This window comes from Suillus subaureus (assembly GCF_016647635.1).
Source record: "Suillus subaureus strain MN1 chromosome Unknown BJ212scaffold_13, whole genome shotgun sequence".
Classification (NCBI taxonomy): Eukaryota; Fungi; Basidiomycota; class Agaricomycetes; order Boletales; family Suillaceae; genus Suillus; species Suillus subaureus.
The window spans coordinates 572822-595239 of record NW_024538569.1 but is presented as its reverse complement, the minus strand read 5'-3'; the positions used below and the strand labels follow the sequence as shown (position 1 = coordinate 595239).

General features: G+C 47.4%; 4 protein-coding genes across 4 annotated transcripts; 2 read left to right on the top strand and 2 right to left on the bottom strand.

Annotated features, from left to right (window-relative positions):
- Positions 1-4810: 4810 nt before the first annotated feature.
- Positions 4811-6804, top strand: BJ212DRAFT_1480183 (uncharacterized protein; the record flags this gene model as incomplete). The annotated part of the gene is made up of 5 exons (XM_041340036.1): positions 4811-5530; positions 5577-5852; positions 5881-5968; positions 6018-6581; positions 6635-6804. The coding sequence occupies 5 exons, from the start codon at positions 4811-4813 to the stop codon at positions 6802-6804; spliced, it is 1818 nt and encodes a 605-aa protein (XP_041193868.1).
- Positions 6805-11402: 4598 nt separating this feature from the next.
- BJ212DRAFT_1480182 (WD40-repeat-containing domain protein) lies at positions 11403-14346 on the top strand (the record flags this gene model as incomplete). The annotated part of the gene is made up of 3 exons (XM_041340035.1): positions 11403-12485; positions 12535-12679; positions 12734-14346. 3 exons carry the CDS (start codon positions 11403-11405, stop codon positions 14344-14346), a joined length of 2841 nt encoding a protein of 946 aa, XP_041193867.1.
- Positions 14347-16950: 2604 nt separating this feature from the next.
- On the bottom strand, positions 16951-18205 carry BJ212DRAFT_1480179 (uncharacterized protein; the record flags this gene model as incomplete). Its single annotated transcript, XM_041340034.1, has 5 exons — positions 16951-17270; positions 17327-17532; positions 17591-17902; positions 17951-18092; positions 18148-18205. 5 exons carry the CDS (start codon positions 18203-18205, stop codon positions 16951-16953), a joined length of 1038 nt encoding a protein of 345 aa, XP_041193866.1.
- A 963-nt stretch (positions 18206-19168) lies between these two features.
- Positions 19169-22174, bottom strand: BJ212DRAFT_1299153 (uncharacterized protein; the record flags this gene model as incomplete). Its single annotated transcript, XM_041332818.1, has 13 exons — positions 19169-19358; positions 19407-19531; positions 19726-20066; positions 20163-20215; positions 20271-20500; positions 20557-20648; positions 20935-21069; positions 21117-21255; positions 21310-21489; positions 21554-21669; positions 21739-21766; positions 21884-21985; positions 22109-22174. 13 exons carry the CDS (start codon positions 22172-22174, stop codon positions 19169-19171), a joined length of 1797 nt encoding a protein of 598 aa, XP_041193865.1.
- Between the last annotated feature and the right edge of the window lie 244 nt (positions 22175-22418).

Genomic DNA, 22418 nt, shown 5'->3' with positions numbered 1-22418 from the left:
AGAAATGCGTGACTTGCCAAATCATGATTTCATCAAAGGGTCGGATGAACAAAGAACAGAAATTGATATCTGCAGATCTTCTGATCATCAACTATCGTAACTGTGACCGAAAAATGGTCTGACACGAAAATCAGTCACCGCGCCCTTGACCTGGGATTAAGAAAATTCAACGACCGCAGAGTAATCAAGCAGCCGAACCGAACACAACAAAACAAGAAATACCCGCCTTGTAATTACGCCCTCCCGTACTTGACCGCCCATGGACGTACTGCGTCGGCCCAAAATGGTCGTACATCCAATCGGCGGATATTCAGCGGCCGAACTGTGAATCACGAGAACAAGAACAAAGGCGCAAAAACGCCCCATCGAGGACAACAATTAGTCAAGTTAGCAAGAACCAAAGAAGCAAAAGGAAATTATAATAAATGAATCGACCTATCAGGGTTTCCCTGGTAAGGAAGGCAAAGGCGGGGTCGATGGCTCAAGATGGCTCATCGCTAGTGCTGTCATCACGAATCTCTGTCACTTGGCACGGGGGCTACTGAAGCCCATTTTGTTTTGACAGGGGGATGTATCTCTTTACGTCGCATGCATGGCAGCTGAGATGTCCAGAAATGATCTCTGGGAAAGCGAGTGACAAGATGCCAGCGAATACGATGATGTTAGGGCGGGACACGGCACGCCGCACGCATCCCCGCCGAGGACTACCATCCAGCCGGCCCCTTTCCCATTCCACCATAGTTTGTCACAAAAACTAACGGATGGCGTCCCGTCAGCCTCGAGACCTTGACGCGATAAAGTTAGGAAGTGGGCGTATGCATCTTGATCGGGCAGAACTAGTCTTCAGCCGAGCTTCTTCATTCGGTCATACCGTGTTAGAAAAACCATCGGGAGACGGGTTCTTGGACATCCGAAGGTCACTTGATGAGAGCTGTATTACTCGCAGATTCGATTCCTTCGGAAGCTTATTTGGATCTGAAGTGAGACAAGTGAACATCGTGAACTTCGAATAAATCCATAGAGACAAGTCCGTACGACACTTGATAAAACTTTGAACACCATTTATTCAAACGCACTTCCTTACCGCCAGCGTGATAGAATCGTCTAGGCTATGCAATCAGCGCCAGAGCTACTTCCAGGATCCGACCGCGAATCGCCCACCACAAACGCACAACGCACGCAGCAACAGCCGATCAGATAACACAGAAGCAAATGAGCGGTGGGAAGTAACACCGCCATCGAACGTACGAGCGCCCATAACCACGGGCCACGGCCCAGTTCGCGTACATGCGCCGAACACGAGGCAAACGACATCACGTTCGGGGCCCCCAGCCCAGAAACAAAACTCGCGTGCACGTTGGCACGTCGGAATACTGATGGAATTCGAAAAATCTAAAGCCAGAACAAAACGCGCGATGGCACGGGCTGATAACGAAGCCTTCCCGAACAAGTCATGAACCATTCTGAGCGTTGAGTTATGAGAAGTCGCGGGATGAAACGTGATGCCATGCGGCATCTGAAATATGAACTCATTTATGTCATTAGCAGTGATGGGAGCGTGAGTTTAGATGAAAGCTTTGAGTGATTGCATATGGATTGGGCTCCACGGCGCACCAAAAGCGGGAAAGTCTTGTCGTTGTGTTATATTACTTTCGTGCAATGCGCATGCGGCGATGCAGCGTTCATATTGATGTGCATGACTGCGTAGGGTTTGCCAAGATGAGGGGAAATGGGTTTGCTACAGGAACGAAGAAGGCGAGCCTGCGGTGTTGTCGCATAGCTTGGATAAGTGGATGCTGTATATAGATAGAAGGCACAGCAAATGCGGGTGGGGGCAAGTAGATGGATTTAGTAGAGCTCTGTAATCCTCGATTGAGCTCAGGGGTCATGTGCCGTGCCATACTGGGCGAAGATATTCGCGGCAAAGATTGTCGTTTTTTTAGACGTGGTGTATTTGGGGGTGAAGCTAAGGGTGGGTGTAATGTACGTACACATAGAGGAATGTATTCAACGCCATTCCAACGTCATCTGAATCGATTATTCCTCACAAAAAGCCTAAACGAGATCAAAAACATTGAGCCAATAAAGAGCGCATCTAAAACCCTACGCCCCTTCGAAATTCGTTGGAGCGGGGCGCGCGGCACATCGAGGTCTATCAAGAGAAGCCCGCACGAAGAAGAATTGACGTGGGGTAATACATCGAGACGATCTTGACTGCTGCTCGCGCGTGACCCCAAGGCAACTACGCAGGTCCCAAACCAGGGACATGAAACTCTAAAAAATCTCGTAATTCCCCGGCTTGAATAAACATTAGGATTTTGCGAGGCACTTGGTAGCAAAAATCAGAAAAGTAGCGACCATATCGGAGGCTTGGTAGAGCATGCGGTGCGTGCATTAGAATGGCTTTTCATTCGGGGTGCACTAGATCCCGCTGAATCCAGAATAATCCAAGTCAGCTGAGTGGGCCTGTTTAAGTTAGATTGACATGTGCCCACGTCGTGATCAATATGGAGCATCTTCATGGGAGGTGAGGCGTCAAGATCGGCAAGGACATCGATGTCATCAGAATTGGGAAAATCATAGGCAAGAGATTGGATACCGGTCGGAATTGTGCGTGTTGGTATTCATCAGGTGGTGGTTCATAACCGCGGTCCCGATGAGGTTGTGTTTTGAGTTTATCAGGAGTATCCGGGGCATGAAAGATGGGACAATTGTCTCATCAAGTAAATCTAGCTGTCAGCAAAATTCTGCCGTTCGCATGCAGCACGCGCATAAAAAGATTGGTGTCTAAAAACTTGAGGATCGTCGAATTTTTGAGTGGCGTAGAATTTGTCAGCCATTTGGCCTATAGCTGGTGGCCTGAAGATGCAGCCATTTCAAGCCGCTAGCTCTCAGTATGCCCTACCACTACGGTAGAAACTGCGAGTGCAGTGGGAAAGCATAGAACCGGGATGAATTGGTGAGCCAGATCCCTGTGCATAATCAGCCATAAACATCACGACTCTAGATCCGTCTGCTGCTTGCGGACGCCGCTACTTAGCTCACTAGACACTAGACTTGTGCTTGAAGGTTTACTAGAATATGCGTAGAAGCTGCAAGTGCAGTGGTGGCAAACAATTAGAAGCAGAATATCGAGACGAATTGGTCCAAAAGCCCGTGCATCGCAGGAAACGATGGAACTCGCTGAGTTTTGTCCGCTGTGTACGGCCGCCGCTAGACTTCTACACATTGGGGTAGCCGTGAATACATGGCACGTACGGCATTTCATATTTTGAACGGGACCCGCATCGAAGGGCAAGCTATCGTGATTCTATTGCTTATTGTGAACGGCGTGGGCCACGGAGAGCTTCAAGAACGCAACGTCGCCGGCATGTTTCAGTGCAAGGTAACTTTCCGGAACCGTACAAGCTGCCAGAGCTGTGGTATTCATCTGAAGCTAACCATTCTCGATGGCAGCGTAACTGACTAAACATGTCGGGGATGAACACCCGAGGTTTGAGGATAGCGTTCCCCATAGAGTACCTCGAGTAAAAACACAAGATGCAGATATTATCGCCGACGAGCGCAGGTTAGTGAGAATCGAAGCCAGTGTATTACGGATTTTCAAAAATTACTTGCGTTACGCAGGATCAGCTGTGACAGTATAATTGCACAGCCGCCGATAAATCAAGAACGGCATTCTGGTTAAAGGATGTCGGGAATTTGGTGGAGAACGTAGGTAGTTCATGGAACCTCGAGGAGGCCACGAGCTACGAGATTGGACATTGTAGTTCCTGGCGTCTGGCAATTAGGGAAGCAATATGCTGTGCCGGTCAATGCCGGTTAGAAGATGCCGGATACAAGTCTGGATATGAATGATGTCAGGATATGTCATGAACACTGGAAATCGAGGCCTGATGAAGTCAAATGAGGATGAGCATGTGGTGAATACACTGGTATGGACATGAACGGACCGCTGAGGGTAGTGACGGAGGTAACGCTGGAGACGAGAGGACGAATGGATATTTGAAAAGGATATTGTCAGGCACGATTAGACGAATTGGGAAGAAAGATGAAAAGAAAAACGAGGCAGAAAGCGAAAAGAGAGGTGGAAAAACAAAGTTTAAGTTGATGAAGTGGAAGGAGTTCTCGAATTCGTCGGGCATGCTGTAGGGGTGCGGTGTGGTTCTCTTCTTGGTGAGCAGAATAAAAATTGGAAGATACGGACCGGGGCGGGTGTAAACATAGAACAGACGTGGAAGCGGGATGGGCGGTGCGGGGCCTCGTGTTTGCCTCGTGTGTTACTGCCGAGGAGAGGAGTTAGCTTGGCCGAAGGGAATGAGAGACCGACGGGTTAGGGCGGGAATAATCGGGAGTATCCGCTACACGAGGCGGGATATCATACCGAGGAGCGCGGGAGGGAAATATTATATTATATTATATTGACAGATAATAGGTTATGGGGGCCGCGGTGGTGGAAGGAGGTTTCATGAGCGCCGACACGAGGCAAGACCCCGAACCTCAAGGAGGCGGGCGGGATGAAATGAGTGACTGGGGTCCATGGCGTTAAAACCGAATTAGGGAAATGGGTTTTACTTAATTAAGAAATGATGTGCGTCGGCAACGTTTGTTCTGGGAGTTGAGCGGGGCATGATGCTATACGCAAGATTAACCCGGCCGAGACTGCCACCGGGGAAAGGGTGACAAGTGACTAACGAAAAGTGTGACAGGGAAGGCGTGTTCACCGACAGGGAAACAACTCTTATCAACCCACATTCCAATAATAATGAAACCCATCATGGACCTCCTCTTCCCCCACTAACGCGATACCATGTCTGCAGAACCTCCCATGACTTCTCCTCCTCTACCTTCACCAAATGGAATAATAAACAATCATTCCAATGCTCAGCTCGCACATCTACTTCATAACAGTTATTGCGACAATGACAGACTCACAAAAGAACTTGGCAACACAAAGAAACGGCTAGAAAAAGCAGAGCGTCTACTAGCAGAATTTCAAGCTGCAACCGTCAATGGTGCTCCCCTCTCAGGCGAGGCCCGTCGTGTCATCGAAGAAGCTGAGGCACGTGTTGCCCATGCCGATAGACAGAGAGACGAGGCAGAAGCACGCAGACGAGTTGTTCTCGAATCTTACGAAGAACTCAATAAATACCTTGCCGCCATCGAATCCCGTGCTGCAGATGCACGTGCTGGTTTCCAGCGCATCCTTAGAGATGCAGGCGGTCATCTTGTCTTGACCCCAATCCCAAATCAAATTCAGCACGACCACAGCCCTTACTCTGCGAATCCTAGCATCACTGTAGAACCCCCACCCCGGTCATACCCTCGATCTCATCATCGCTACACCTCCTCGTCACTTAGTTCTTCTGCACTCCCTCCAGGACCACTCCCTCCTCCACCTTCCACCCGTAGTGTCCGTCCTCGCTCAGGCAGCTTCGATGACCCTTCCTATCTCATCGCACCACCCCAGCCTCCTTCCAAACGTCCACGCAACGAACGTGGTGAATATGACCACAGGCCCCCCCTCTCCGTAAGTTTCTTCTTATATCACCTTTCTATCTCCTCACATTCCCCAGGCTACCTCCATGTCACGCGGACGCATCCCTGACATCGATCTCCACACCCAACAGCTTCCCCAGATTCAACACCTCAACCATCACCTTACCATTCAGCCTACTCATAAATCTCACTCCCGCTCTAGCAGCCACTCTAGTGTCCGTGCTACTTCGCAGGACATCGAGGATCTCCTTCTTGACGCTGCCACTGATGAAAGGAGCGTTCTGAATGCTCGTGAACAACAGCCACAATCTCCCCGTGCCGTCTTGGCTGCCCACCAGTCAAGGGGTATCCCCGTAGGTCCATTAGATCAGCCCGGTCGAGCTCAGGACCTATCAAACCCACATTTTTGCCCCTCCCGTTACCGGCGCCCCCCAAAAGAAGGGCAAGCCAGGGTCAAACGCAAATATCAGTGCGTCCCTTTTTAATAAACGGATCTCGAGTTGATGACGTAGCGCCAGCTCATAATGGCTCCCCACTAACACCTCCTAACGCCCTCGTCACTCCCATCGTACCAGTTCCTCCACCTGCCATTCCCCCCACCACCTCGTTCCCCCCCACTAACGCTATCGGCCAGCGCATCTGCCGCCAATGTGGCTTACCAGGGCGCTACAAAGACAACAAGTGCGTCGAAAAATGGGGCCCAGGGCCAGAAGGGCCTGGTACCGTGTGCGATCGCTGCAGAAAAAAAATGAAGCGTGTAGAACGGCGGGGAACGACCGACGCAAATGTGGGTGGCAGTAATAATGCCAGTGCAGCTCGATTGCACCGTACGGATACCATTCCTGTCGGTGCAATTACTGGAACGCAGAGGCAGACACAGTCGCAGCCGCAAGTCTTTCCAAGTTCAGCGTCTTTCGTGGCGCCTGTGCTTTTACAGGACAAGAAACGCGCTAGTGGGTCTGCAAAGGACCGTGAGAGAGATCGGAACCGTGACCCTCCTCCCTCCCCGCCCGCGATTGCTACTCTACAGACCACAGATGACGAAGACCCTGGACGAAGACGACGAGGTGCGGTGTCCTCTGGTGGGTGAAACGTCCTCCATTCTATCACCCCCTAGTTGACACACACCTCTCAGCGCAACATCTTCCTTCTCCGCACTCCGACCCCAACACAGATCCAGATGCAGACGGTGAAGGTGATGCAGATGTAGATGCGGAGTTGAGAGAAGCAGCCGATGCTGCTGTTGACCATCGCAGTGCGTCTTCCACTGGCATGAAGGAAGAAGACATGGAAGTTGGGGAGTAAGCACATGTCCATTACAGCGGAGGCCAAAAGAACTCGAAAAATTTCGTGAAGGCTCCACACGGCGAGAAGATAAATGCTAATATTTCTGCGCATTCATATGTCTTGCGCTTCCTTGATCGCCGTCCTCGCTCCCTGGACTCTGCTGTCTTGCTGTTTCTCGTCTTAGATCTCCGGTGACTTTCGCTATTGATCATCGTCCAGTCGAATCTCTTTCTATCACCTAATGCAAACCATCCAATCGAATTACCCCACACCCCAGTCATTTTTTTGTCCCATGCTCGTCTCGCTGTCTGCAACTGTTGTTCTCATACTCTTTTTTGTTTCATTTTTGTGTTTTTTTCTCCTTCTGCTTCATGCGGCTCATCCTCCATCGTTTCATGCTATCTGTATCAATTCAACTAGTCTGTATCGAGTCGATCAGTCCGCGTCAAGTCAACAGGTCTGTGCTTTGTCGACGCTGCGCATCACGCATACCTTGAACTCCCAGTTACTCACTGTATCTCAAACTTTATGAGCCGATCCGCACTTGCGGCCCACAACCATTGTGGCAGTCAGGATATAATTTTTTTACGCGATGCTTGCCTGAATTTAATGCATGCGTTTGTATGATGAAGAGTCTAGAGGTTTAGCGCTGAGCCTTTAGCCTAGCGACTGCAAGGTGCGTGTTTGAAAGCCTCATGTGTCATCCTCTGTTGAACTAGTGTGTATATTGGTAGTGCAGTACGATTTTACTTGAATCTGACTATGATAAAGGTCCATGGACTGTTGTGTCAAGATCACTCGTTAAAGTGTTTCGCTGATTTGAATTCGCGGATGCTAGCGACCATGAATAGGTTCAGGAACTGCTGCGATGGGCTTGTGGATTGCATCAATTGATGGCGCAGCATCTGCAGGCGGACAGGAAGCCACCGGTCTTTAAACTGACTCGCGTGAGATATGTAATGAAAGCTGCAGAAACTCACGCCGTTCTCACCAAACAAGCGATCTTTGGCTGAATGAGTTGGCAGCCGCGTTGAACGTTCGAACCTCATGCCATCGTGGTGTAGGGCAACTGGTCACGAATTGTATTTGCACTTGTATGCGAACTTTCATGTTAGCGTTCTCATCGCCTGTAAGATCACAGTACGGCTGAAAGGCAGAACCTTCGAGCACCTTATCATGGGCTCCTATTGACTGATCTACTTCAGGACGTACTGATTGTGATTTTCTTATGTCTGCCTGTCGAGAACATTCTCTTTCTGACACAGGCAAGTGAGTCATAATCTGTGATTCCACGTTGAACAGGCCGCCACGCACCACGACATGTCGTGCTTTGCATGCTATAGGATCTGCAGATTATGTCTGGTGCAGATCAGTCATCTTCTTTGACTTGTCATTGAATCTTACAGGGGATGCCATCGTGGCTTCGCTCTCCAGCAGGAGAACGTCTTCTCCTATAGAAGTAAACGATAATACTTCCCCATTCGACGATAAGGCGGCGATGGTATCAGTGATGCAGTGTGTGAATTTTGATGATCTGACCTTTGATCGCTTGCGGAGGTCAGTAGATGGAGGTTTCTGACGGAAATCTCTTGGTGTGAAAACTAGGCGTCGAAAGTTAGAAAGGAAGTGAAACGAGCTCAGGAAAAATCCAACCTGATCCTGGAAACCCCTCCGAACCGACCAGACAGATAACTTCGTCCGTCACAAGTAGCCAAGCTCTGAGGGATGTGCGGATTCGGTCTTCAAGTACGCGGCGACCATTCTAAAGATATCTTCATAGTGGTAGTCATACGAATATGAATGGAAGAAGATCCTGTATCTGCACTCGACGAGACACGAGGGCTGCATCAAAGGTAGGACTCGCGGGTACTGAGATGTCGTTCTCTGAAGGTCGACCAGGAGGTATAGAATAATCGCGAACGCAGCTTGGATAACGAATGTGAATGGAATATCAACCATTGTGCGCAAAATTTTCAATGAACAGATAGCACGTCGCTGCCTTGTGCCGGGGGACAATTGGACGCTGAGCGAGAGCTGAGAGCGCTGGGGATGACAACTTGTCGATATTGGACTTTCTGGAATCTGCAGGCTGATCTGGAAAATTCACTGTTGGGTCATTTTAAGAAGTTGTACGCTGCAGACTTGTTCGACAGTGGGTGACTTCGTACGGTTTAAAAATTATGGTAGTTTGACCAGAGGCGGAAACAATGGGTTTTCTGTGGCTATGAGAAAGTGTTCACGCGGTAAGAGTTGGCTTCAAGAGAATAAGCTTAGATTTCGAACGAGGAGAACTGTCCGAGCTAAATGTATTCGGTGGGGGGGAAGGATCGACTGCTCTGCCGGTAGTTAAAGGACGGTTTATGTAAATTCTGTAGAGTAAGGAACAATGGGTGACTTCCCGTAAGAATTTACAGACAAATAAACTACCATGCAGAAAGGATGTCTTAATGTTGAGATAGCAGTATCGTTTTTAGGAACGCTACATTTTCATACTCCATAGCATATCTTCGCTGACAGAACAACGCTTCAAGCTTCCGAAGTTCCAAGTCAATGTTCAATTCCTTGGTCTAATGCACAAATACATCTGGAGTAATAGCACATCGGAATTTGGTAGACAAATAAACTAATATATGCGTCAACGCGCGCGTACGTAGGTCCTAGGAGCGTACGATTCAATTGTAAACAGTTTGTGCTGCTTGGTTTCTGTGGGTGAAGAGTACCTCAGTTACCTCAACTGCGATATCATGATGGATAGGACAGTAACGGGATGGATCAAGAACCTCGGTACCAACGAAGCGGTCCATCCTTTTGCAGGAACTCCTTCAAAACCAGATATCTTGCAAGTTGGTAAGCACTAAGCCCATAAAAGGATACATACGAGTTGGCTACCAAGGTGAGTCCAACGACTCAAATCAATGACTTGCCAGTGGAGATTCCCAAAATGTCACTCAGGACTCAGGAGTGTAAGAGACTCGGCAGGCGGTCGCTCGTCATGCAGGATTCTGTGGTGAGAAGGATCGTCAAGGCGAGGGATGCGCATGAGTGGAAGGAGGGGATTTGAAACTAGTAATGTATGCAGGTCTTCATATCAATGACCTCCTTTTTGGTTTGTTGACGCGGATGTGCAGGTTTACCTTGCTATGCAATACAGTATCACCGTGATAGGCACGATCGCTCAAGCTTCGAGTAAGCCCTTCATGATAGATCTCCACCTGAAAGAAATACTTTGATCGCGGCGCTGGACGATTATGAAGACGCTGCTGGGACAGCTCTAGATCTCTGGTCAAACTTCTAAGGAGACAGTCTTTCGGTCATGCTTACGGATACTTTCCCCACTGAAGTGTTTTGTCGGGTGCGTACGTCGACTCTAAGCGTCTTTTATCCCCATCTTCATTTCTTATGTTTATAGGAATTCGACAATAGACGCGCCAACCGATGGGAAGCCCTACGTCATCGCATTATTTTTGGTTGCTTGGTTCCTCGTCACGGTGGTCTAATCGTACGTGCAGGTTCGTTTGGTGTTGGGATTTGGTTGACTCACAGCTTTTAAGAAGAGCAGTGGGTGTGAGGAACAAAGCCACAGAGTAAGGCGCTGGATATAGTGGTGTCGATTGATGGGAAGTAGTGTGTTAAGATTAGTGATGAGATCGCAAAGATGGGGCATGTCGTAATTTTCAGTTTCAGTTTTATGTTCTCGTTAGTGACCTTGTTTTTCTTTTTTACACAACATGGGAATGTTAAAGAGATGTCCCAGATATCGGGCTCGTAGACCTCGTCGATTGTATAAGTGACGGTACTTCAGCGAATGAGAATCTAGATTGACAATGGTATTGTGTTGCCTTATTTGTCTCTTGCAAATATACTCCAGAGCTGATAAGACGTCGACAATTAGCAGCCCTGACCTCCAGGTCAGATAGGTAGTATCAGATGGATACCTACGGACAGTTTTAGCATTCAGGTCGCGACTGTAACAACAGCTCATACCGAACTGTCAGCACTGCAGCGCCGGAACCAGTAAAAGAAAGATCATTGAAGCGAGTTCTTCGCACCGGTGCTGGAAAGGTATGCGATTGTGTTTATGAAGGCAACTTTTGAGAGGTTGCGATGCTCGAACAATGATAGCCTGACATATCGTTATCGTGCATAGCATTTTCGACTGCCTGTGCAATTGCGGATGTCCATCGTGAGATGTGCCTGGGATGAGCTCGTGATATTGATTGCGTCTGGCAGAGCCCTTCGAGCAGTCTACCTGAGGGAGAGGTGGTACAACTCGATGGGAATTGAGATTTCGAGGTATACGGCAAGCGTGTTTCTATTATAATCCGTCGGGGAGGGTACAGGGATATAATCAGGGATTTGCTGTGAACAGAATGAAGGAATTAATATGATCGGCAGTTGAAGAGGGACAGGATGTGATGGTGTGATGCACAGTCACGGTGGCAGCGTGGTAAGCATGGAGGCAGAGCGGACAAGCGCCTATATGCATTGGGTTATAAAGGCGCAGAAATTCAACTCTACTCATGAAAAATAGGATCGACGACTACGCCGGTGAGGTCCAGAGTATATTCCTTGCCAACTTCGAATGCTACTGACAGTCTATCTCCCTGTTTAGGAATATGTCAGGATTGCTTGATGGAGCAAAGAAAGCATATCTTATTGTCAAAAGGCACGCAACGCCGACGCAGACAACCCAGCTGGCGCCAATACAAACCATGCGAGTGCACACGGAGAAAGTGTGGGCAGTCGCGTTCTTCAAAGACGGTCGACGGATCGTCACTCCTTCAAAGGATAAAACCCTGCAAATCTGGGACGTGGAGACAAGAACATTGGTGGGGGGTCTGTTCAAGGGACACAGCGACCGTGTTTATTCAGTCGCCGTATCACCAAATGATAGGCGATTTGCGAGTGGTGGAGAAACTGGAGCCATCATCATCTGGGATGTCGGTAAGAAGCAGATGCTATTCGAACTGAAGAAGCATGTAAAACTGGTTCCGTCGCTGTGTTTCTCCCCCGACGGAAAGAGACTTGCAAGCGGGTCACTGGATAAAACAGTTATTATATGGGATGCGAAGACTGGTGCTGTCCTCTCAACCCTCCAGAGTGCTCGGGGTTCGGTGTTTTGTGTCGTCTTCAGCCCGAATGGGCTACAATTAGCGTCCGGCGAACAGGGTACTGTTCGGGTCTGGAACACCGAGAACGTCGCCGAGCTTCTGTTCGATATCAACTTCGCTCACCAAGGTTGGGTTAAAAGTGTTGCGTGGACGCCCGACGGCCAGCAACTCATCTCTGCATCACACGACCAAACAATCAAGTTTTGGGACTCGTCAAATGGGACCAAGATCGGTCAACCTTGCACCGGTCACACTCACGACATCAACTCGCTTGCCATTTCTTCTGATGCCTCCTTCATTGCAACCGTCTCATTCGATAAGACTATGCGCATGTGGAGCACTGAGTCACACGAGCAGATAGGACAGCGACTCAAACACACCACACGTGTTTCCTCTGTCGCAATCTCTCCCAATGGAGAACTGCTCGTGATTGGAGATTACGATGGGAATGTTCAGCTCTGGTCCATCGAGAACATACTTTCCGCAACACTCGAGACGGATTCCTCATACTATTTATATCTTGCGCATCGCAGCAAGGTGAAGTTGGGCCAAAACCTCTATGCGGAGGCCCTTTTGGACGCGGAAAAGGTACGGACGATATTTGTCGTTGTTTTAACATTTGTGATGATATTTGTAGGTCATCGAGCTCAACCCTACGTCTCATCTCGGATACGAACTGAGGCGTGCAGCGCTTTGTGGAGCGCTGTGCTATGATGATGCACTCGAGGGCCTCACAATCATGCCCTCCGAGTTGGATGATGTGCCCGACCCACAGATACGACGTAAGTCCCAAACAACTTAAGCGCCGACTTGAAGATCACTTACAATTTTTGCAGAGCTACGCCAGCAATACGTCAGTCCATCTGAAGTAGCTATTCGACGAGCCATCGACGCCAAACTGGAAAACGCTCCACTTCGTCTAATCAATACTATCACTGGGGATATATGTGATCGAAGTGCACAGATCAAGACATTCGTGAAGAGTACGAAGTACAAAATGCTTTTGCATTCATTGGTGATGCATGCACCCCTTCAAACAGAGCTCATCGAAGAAGCCGTCGTGACGTACTTCAGTTGGGTCATGTTGTCCCATAGATGGGAAATTAAGGAGCCGCTACTGCACGAGATTCAGGGCAGCATATACGACTTGGATCCGGTCGGAACCATTGTGAAGTTGCAGAAGTTCTGCGAGGTCGTTCGCAATGCGGGGCATTGCTGGGCGTGGAGCGACACGTGCTGCATCGACCAGAACAACAACATCGAGCTCCAACAATCGGTCAATTCCATGTTCATCTGGTATCGCCACTCAGCGCTTGCCATTGTCTACCTATCGGATGTTCCTCCTTCGTCGCTCGCAAATAGCATTTGGAACACGCGAGGATGGACCGTTCAGGAGTTTCTCGCTCCTAAAATGGTTCTCTTCTACCAGGCAGATTGGACCCTATATCTCGATGACCACTCACACAACCACAAGCAGTCTGTCAGTATCATGAAGGAGTTGGAGGACTCAACTGGCATAAATGCGCGGGCGCTCGTCAACTTCCATCCAGGGATGAGGAATCCCCGCGAGAAACTCCAATGGGTGTCGAAACGCGAGACCACGAGGGAGGAGGACATCGCGTATTCGCTGTTTGGGATATTCGGCGTCCACCTTCCTGTAATCTACGGAGAAAAAAGACAGAACGCGCTCGGACGTCTCTTGCAGGAGATCATAGCTCATTCGGGCGACATCACTGCCCTTGATTGGGTGGGACAATCATCCGGCTTCAACAGCTGTCTGCCAGCCGACATCTCCTCATACAAGGCTCCGTCACTATTGCCATCCCTATCCGAAGACGAGATGCAGAATTCGGTCTCCACGCTGCGAAATACTGTGGCCGTAGAGTCGGCTTTGAATCTGTATACCCTCCTTGAGAAGCTCAGCTTTCCTCGTTTTGCCAATGCCAGGTTGCAGTTACCTTGCATCGCATTTCCTCTCACGGAAGTCAGGCGGAGGTCTGGTCAATATGGGGACCAACGTTTCACTTATGATGTCAAAGCAGATGGGCTTCGCGACCTGCCAATCACTACAGAAGACCAGCTAGCTCAATTCTGGCTTGGAAGACGTGTTCGGCGGACAGTCTTGCTCATTCGTCCATGGACTCGTTATCTCCTCGGGCTATCTGACTTTGCAGAACTCCTGGATTTTGCAGAACCGCCCGACATTAACGATGAATGTAGCGTGCAAGATTATTGGTCTGCGCTTGAGTCTCCAGGAGAACAGCCGGAGTGCGAGCGTGCGTTTCGATTGGTTGCTCACCTTGGAAAGCCCTTTAGTGCGTTCTTACTAGTGCAGCAGCCTGGTGGGGAGTATAGGAGAATTGCCTCGGATATTAGTATCATTGCGCAAGTTAGAGACGCGAGTTCCATTGATGACCTGATGGACATCAGAACACTAGAGATATTGTAGAGCACTTACATGGAACAATACCCCTAAAATATTGTGTTGTATAATAAATTGTGCGTTGTCCAGCGCGCTTTACGGTCATGTGATGTTCGGCTTCCGCCGTATCTAAGGTAGAAGACGGGAAATTTCGACAAACATCACGTGATAATCGTGATGAATGAGTGACATCGAGCTTTAAATCTATTAACAATTCAGCACCCCCTCAGTATATCTGCACTCAAAGCAGCTCACTACCAGGCCATGCATTGCAGATTATATATAATTTCTGTAATTATATATAGAAACTGTACAGGGGTTCAGTTATATCTATGGTTATGTTAGCCCCCAAGGTCCCCAAACACAAAATGGTCAGGTGTTCTATTGAAATTTACCTACATAAATGGTAAAACAACCCTATAAAAGAGTGATTTCTACACCTAAGATTGATATCTACATTGATTTGTATGCAGGTCCGCGGATAGACTGTGTAGCGAGGGCGGACATTATATGAATTATATTGCAAATATAGTATATACTGATATATACAGTGGCTCAAAAAACTGTCCACATGTTTTTGCATTTTTTACTATTTACAATATTGTGTGAGAATACATAAAGACCTCAGTGACATGCTGATACCATATTGTAGTGCTGCTTCAGGGCTTTGGATTGAGCACCACATCGTGAGAATCAGAGGAGATATGGTGGAGATACAAGGCTTACAAAATCATGACTCATGCGGACATTTTTTTGAGCACATATTAAAACTATATAAATCATCATTTATGACACCATAACAATCATGCCACCATTAAATAAATTATAAAGTGGTGTCATTATGTCATTTTAAAACCATATCTAACTATACAAACCAAAAATTTCTGTATGTCATGGTTATATTCACCATGAAAGCCACCCCCCCTGCTCAAAGGGATAATATCCTCTCTCTTTCCTATTCTGGCCTCTCTGCTTGTCAAATTTCCTCTAGAACTGGAGTATCCAAGTCCACTGTGGCCAAGTTCATCAAAGAAAGTCACACAGACAAGGAAAACTTCTGTGAAGGGCATCCATCCAAGCTCACCTCTACTGATAGGAGGGCTATTATTCAACATATCACTACAGGAAAGGCTGATAATGCTGTCCAGGTCACCTATTACATCAATTCCACCATCACATTCCCTGTCTCTTCACACACTGTGAGAAACATTCTCAAGACAGCTCATCTCAGGTCAGTAACAAGGAAGAAAAGGCTCTCCTCTTTATCACACATATGCAGAGATGACTAACCTTTGCCTTAGCCCATCAGAATTGGATTACATGGACTGGAAGCATGTTATATGATCATATAAGACCACAATAAATAGGATTGGGTCAGATGGCAAGGTATATATGTGAAACAAGAAGGGTGCTAGTCCTCTCTGCATATGTGTGATAAAGAGGAGAGCCTTTTCTTCCTTGTTACTGACCTGAGATGAGCTGTCTTGAGAATGTTTCTCACAGTGTGTGAAGAGACAGGGAATGTGATGGTGGAATTGATGTAATAGGTGACCTGGACAGCATTATCAGCCTTTCCTGTAGTGATATGTTGAATAATAGCCCTCCTATCAGTAGAGGTGAGCTTGGATGGATGCCCTTCACAGAAGTTTTCCTTGTCTGTGTGACTTTCTTTGATGAACTTGGCCACAGTGGACTTGGATACTCCAGTTCTAGAGGAAATTTGACAAGCAGAGAGGCCAGAATAGGAAAGAGAGAGGATATTATCCCTTTGAGCAGGGGGGGTGGCTTTCATGGTGAATATAACCATGACATATGGAAATTTTTGGTTTGTATAGTTAGATGTGGTTTTAAAATGACATAATGACACCACTTTATAATTTATTTAATGGTGGCATGATTGTTATGGTGTCATAAATGATGATTTATATAGTTTTAATATGTGCTCAAAAAACTGTCCGCATGAGTCATGATTTTGTAAGCCTTGTATCTCCACCATATCTTCTCTGATTCTCATGATGTGGTGCTCAATCCAAAGCCCTGAAGCAGCACTACAATATGGTATCAGCATGTCACTGAGGTCTTTATGTATTCTCACACAATATTGTAAATAGTAAAAAATGCAAAAACATGTGGACAGTTTTTTGAGCCACTGTAAGTCTGGAAAGAGGGTAAGTGCCGGAAAGGCAAGACTCCAGCCTAGGGAAGCAATCCCTAGACTTGGGACAGAGACATAGGGGACAAATCCGAAGGTCCGGAATTCCAGCCTAGGGAGTCCATCCCTAGGCCTTATGGAAAAGGACAAACTCAGATGGACTGAAGTCCAGAAGAAGGTTGGGCAAGTCTAAGGTGATATTCAGACTGAGGACTCTACTGTAGTTATACAGGGGTTATATACTAGAGGCTATCTGAGAGGATCAGTAAGCAAAGGAGTAAGGCTATGTATGAGCATGCAGAAACACATTGGTAAGTAAGACGGAACATAAGTAAATGAACTCGGAGATGAAACTAGTACAAGGATCAATCAGCAAGACAGAAACAGAGATAACCGAGAACCAGAAAGGTGGAGATGCCTAAATGGGGATAGGCACAGGATCTCGGATGGAGGGTGGGAATGGTCTGGAGATAGTACAGTTAATATCCGGAGGTCCAGAGATCTGGGGATCTGGAAGGCAGGGCAGAAACAGGACTGAGATATGTGAGGTGGTGGATGTAGTCTGGAATCCGAGAGGAGGTAAAGTCCAGATGTCTTGCTGGACAGAATGTGTGTAGGGTGGACAGGATAGGGGATCCAGGAATGAGTCGGATATGGGGTCCGGAAATAGGTCTGGAAAGCGTGGGAATATGATGGGATCTATGTCTGGCATATGGGATATGACACAGGCGCTGTGCCAGATACATTCTGGGCTTAAGAACCATGAAACAAAGTGCCAAAAGTGGCCAGTAATGCAAGCCTTCTCAGACATTCAAGTCAAGGATGCTGAGCAGGTGACGTTGTAAACACGCTTACCTGACAGTTGATCTGGTGGTAGCTGGGGAATGAGAGCAGCCATCCACCAGAGGGTCTCATCCATGTATTCACGAGTTTGAGTGGTGACTTCTAGGGATCTTGAACTAAGTGTGTGATGAAGCATTCCATATGTGAAAAAATGACCCCCATGTGCAAAAGCAGGATTGGGATTGTATTCTGCATGTAATTGGCCTGGTGGCTGAATTCTACAAAGAAGATAGTCATGATGCAACCGTCCTAGACACTGTTCATCCATAGGCTTACAGCAAACCTCCGGGGTATACAGTCATGGTCTCGGCATCATAATCATCCAGGTCATGAGGACTGCAGAGGTATTTTGTGGCTTGAAGGGGCACCTTTCCATCACAGGTAATCTTACGGAAAAGAAGTGTCCAGAGTTGGATGCCAGTGACTGGAAAGAAATAGGTATTCCTGCCTTCAGAGTCATGGTGTGGAGGAATCAGTACCCCGCCCTGGGACACCGAGGTCCATGGGCTGCCAAGATGTATACCTGGTCCTGCCGATGGACAATCCCTGGTGGTCCAGTGCCAGGCCATCTGGCCCTTGTCTAGGGGACTGGGTGTGGATAAACAGCAAATGCAGAGGTGACTAGATGACACTTACGCCAGTTCAAGGGGTAAACCTACTGCTATGGGACAATCCAGAACACATCTTTGCTTGTTCAGATTGTTTATACCCAAAATCAAATCACTCATCATGCCAGGAACATGAGGGTGAGCTGGATTTTTTGCCCACAGTGCCATATCTGAGCAACCGGGATGAGCTGTGATCACATATCAATTGAAGGTCCAGAACATTACTGTGCATATCCACAGGCATGGTGCCATGAATGCCATACCGCTTTTCCAGGTACTCCATGGTTAGGTCTAGGGGCCCAGGCTTCACTGCCTCATGCACAATGACACACTTTCCTGCTGCAAGACTAGACCGGATTTCTGTTAATAATAATTCATTTTCAATAAGGGCCCCATTGAGATGGGTCACAAATCTGGACCCTGGTTTGGTGGCAGGAACTGCTGCGAATTTTTTTGTGAGGTGCAGATCCTCAATCAATACATTTTGTCCATCACATATCACAGTGGGCAGTATGGTGATATGGCCATCATCCTATGTCACAACCTTTGTCTCCAGGGGAACCTGTGTGCCCAGCATACCTGAGGCCAGATTTAGTCCTCTTAGTCCTGGATTGTTTGATGATGCCACACAATGCTGGGAGAAATTGTTGGTACATGAATGGCTATCGTTTGTTTTTAAGTGCTGGGCTGAAGAAGGGGTCCAGGAAAATGCAGGTAAGAGTACTCTGGCTGTGGCTGAAGTGTTTGGTTCTGCCAGTGACCGGGCAGTGCTCCTGTGCTGACGCAATTTTCGTTTGCAAGTGGCTTGGGCATCTCGACGTTTCTGCTTGACATTGGGTGGCAGTTTGCTCTTGTATCTACGGTTATACTCTTTCTTGTGCTCCGGGGATACAGCACATGCCATATCAATGTTTCTTTTGAGCTTGATGTGCCAGTTTTGATGGGTTTGAGTAGTTTGGTGGGAGGGGATAAAGTAGAGCCAAAAATCTGCTAGGTTAGGGTTCACTTCTCATGTAGACTTTGAAGTAAGTCTGTCCTTCTTAATCAATCAGTTGTACCCCTTTTATGGCCGCCATTATTATTGGCTTGACAGTTGCATGACATGCGGCACTCTAAACAGAACAGATGCCTTGCTTTTCACTCCAGAAGGTCACTAATATGTCAGGATTAACGTGGAATATCTGGTGAATACATCCATATACTTGTTATGAGGAATGCAGCTTGGTACTAATCGCATGAATGAATGTCACTTGATATCCACCTGCCATTTTTGAGCCAGGGCTTCAAATGCATCATGTGCTGAACTTTGGGTTTGGGCAGCCTGGAATGAAGTTTTGGGTAAAGTAACCCCTATGCCTTGCGATAAATTTCTGTTAGATAACATGGATGACAACTGAGGAACCACGGTGCCATGTGTGTGGCCACCCTGAAACCACCTGAAGTTCCTAAGTAGTGATCCAACTCCAACAACTGTCAGGACTTACCACAAGGCATTTTCAGCAGTTTCTACATAGCAGCCAAGGTCCATCATGACGAAATTGAACTCATCAGCCATGGCCTCTTTGTAGGTCTGCAGGGCTATGGTCCAAGTGGCATCATGGTCAACATGCTGAGGTGCCACAAAGTTCCAACAATAATATGCATCGCACCTATGCCCCCTAAAGAATTCACTTCAGAAGACATCCGTTGAAGATCACTGGCTGCATGAGGATGAATTGGTGTAATCACAGCCACCATCCTTTCTACATCCTGGGATTTCAGGTGTCAGCTGGAGATAATGATGAAAAGACATCATAAACACACAGCAGTATGAGTAAAGAGCAATCTGATGTGGGATGTATCCATCACTTCCATACCAGCATAGCCCATATAGGTGTCTCCAGGCTTGCCCCCAGTAGGTTTCCTGGAGCCTACTGGATGCATCTTACCCCATTCAAATCGGCAGAACTGGCTGCCCTGTTTGATGGCTTTGGTTTCCTTTCCAGCAGAGGATTCATAACGGATCTTCTGAAGGTCCTCATAAGACAATGTGTCAAAGGAAACTCCTGCCAACATGGTATTGGGTGAGCTGGCATCAACCAACAGGGTGATGTCCTGACCACAGCATGCTAGAACATCCGCATGGCGAGAAATCTTTCTCAACCCTAAGTCCATTAGAGGAATATAGTCAGTATGGACAGCCACACCCTAAGATAAAATGATTTCAGGACAAGCAGGAATATTGATGTCAAAATCCTTACCTTCCCGTGGGCAGAAGTTGATCAGGATCATTGGCAGGATAAGGCATGACAACCTTCCCATGGACTTCCATGCAATAACTGGGCTCAATAGTCCAATACCTGACACACTTGGAATCTTTGGCCTGATGATAGCATGTGTGACAACCCTGGGTACTTGGATCCACATTTTTGTGGAACTTCTTATGAAAACCTTTGGCCAATTCTTTGTGTAGGCCCCTTAGCTTGGCAGATGACTTCAGAACTAAAAGCAGTTCTTCATCCAGATGAAGGGCATCCAGATTGGCATTGGAGAAACCACAGATCAAGCAGAATAGCTGGTTCAATGAGGCCTTGTATATCTGTTAAATATATCATATCGATGTAATTGCCAGTATAAATCAAAGAGTGCACCCACCCATGTCACAGATGGCACCTTGGCAGCCAGGGTCAGTAACATCCATCTAACAGCTTCAGCCAGGAAGCATCTCTCAGATGAAAATGCAAATACTGAGGAGTAATTGGACCGAAATGGACACATGCAATGCTGGGACAGGAGTTGCAGAAATTCCTGGGCATTTGCACTTGTAGACCATCCAGTCTCAATCCTGGGAGGTAAGACTCAATTGACCCATTTGAGCAAACAACTAAGCAGACTCTCTTTCCAATGATATTGCTGGAAGCTCAGGGACAGATAAGGGGTCTTGTTCTCCAAACCCACTTGTGGGTTGGCGATCTGGAGGATTTCAAGACCCAGGCCAGAATGCTGAGATGAGTGTCAAAGACCAAAACACACCAATGGACATGAAAGATGTGGTGTTTACCAATATAACCAATTCCATCGCAGATTTGCGGTCAGCACACAGGTTGTGGGTCCATTTCCTCATCTCCTGCAGTGTGGTTATGGCTGGAGCCTCCAGCTTCTGACACACTTTTAGATGATTAGTTTTCCTAAGGGATTGTCCGAGGCCTGCTTACCCATGTTCCTTGGCCAAGAAGTGGATTTCCATCTAATACAGCACTCTTCAGCCCCATGGGACCAATCAGACATTAATTCTTCAGCATCAATAGTTTCCAATGGAGTGTCATCTTCAAATAATTGGTCACACATGGTCAGCTGATGAGTGTTCAACACATTAGACAGGGGGGCAAGCTTTCTGAGGCCACTCACCAACAAGCCTTGTAAGATCAAGCCCTCAGCCACTCCTTGCAGCAAAACTTTCATGGCCTCCTGTTGATGACACATTTTCATTAAACTGAACTGAATATAAGCTCTGCATAAGGATTCATCTGGCAGCTTAGCCCAATGTAATTCATGATGGTCTTGATACCAGGTCTTTGGTCCAAGCATCTATAACAGGAGAAGAGTGCATTAGTATATATCATGGTTAGACTAAGACATGACAGGTGCTCACCCCTGGATCCTTGCACAGAAGTACAGACATGGTTTCATCCTCCCACCTAGAGGCTTCCAGTTCAGTGAAATGTGGTTGTAGTACAGCTCTTGATACCAAATGGTTCGTCCAGGGTGCTGTAGAAGACATGGCAGTGAGGTCAAGATAAGATCTGGGCCTGTTTGGACATAGATATTATTACCTACCAAAAAACCCAGCAGTGAGAAACACAGGCTTCTCCCAATTAAGAACATTAATTAAGTTTAATTTTTTTTTCTTATGTTATGTACTACATTCAATTTCAGTCTTCCTTTGCAGGCACATGCTCTGGATGCTCTTGGCATGACATACATGCTCAATGCTCATTGCCACTGGCTGAGCAACTTGTCTTTGCCTCACAGAGCTTTTAGTGTAGTGCAGGCAGGCATGTAGGAAGCAATTTCCTTGTCCATCCTGGTAACAGCATTATTTTTGTCAGGTGCATCCTGTGTCTATTCAAAGTCCACCTACAGTGCTGAGTGGTCTGTGTTTTTGTCCTTAGCTGATCTTGAATGCTTGGAGCCTACCGGTGCCCACCTCCGGGAGTATCTCTTTGATGACTAATCCTTGCAATCTGCGCTTTGGTGAAGCAAGGTGAGACATTTTGTTTAGCCAGCCTTAGCATATGGAGAGCTCCAACGGTTGGTGCTTCTAGATAGGGCATCACAAGTTGCCTACTGATGAGACTCTCCTCCTTGGTACCTACAAGCTCCTGGAGTCCACATGCCAGTGATGTCGTTGTGACTGTCATCCTGTGACAGGCATCTTTGGGCAGGCCACAGATTCTCATATCCTCCCCCATACCAATACCAGTTGACTCACACATCGGCAGATTGTAAGTACTTAA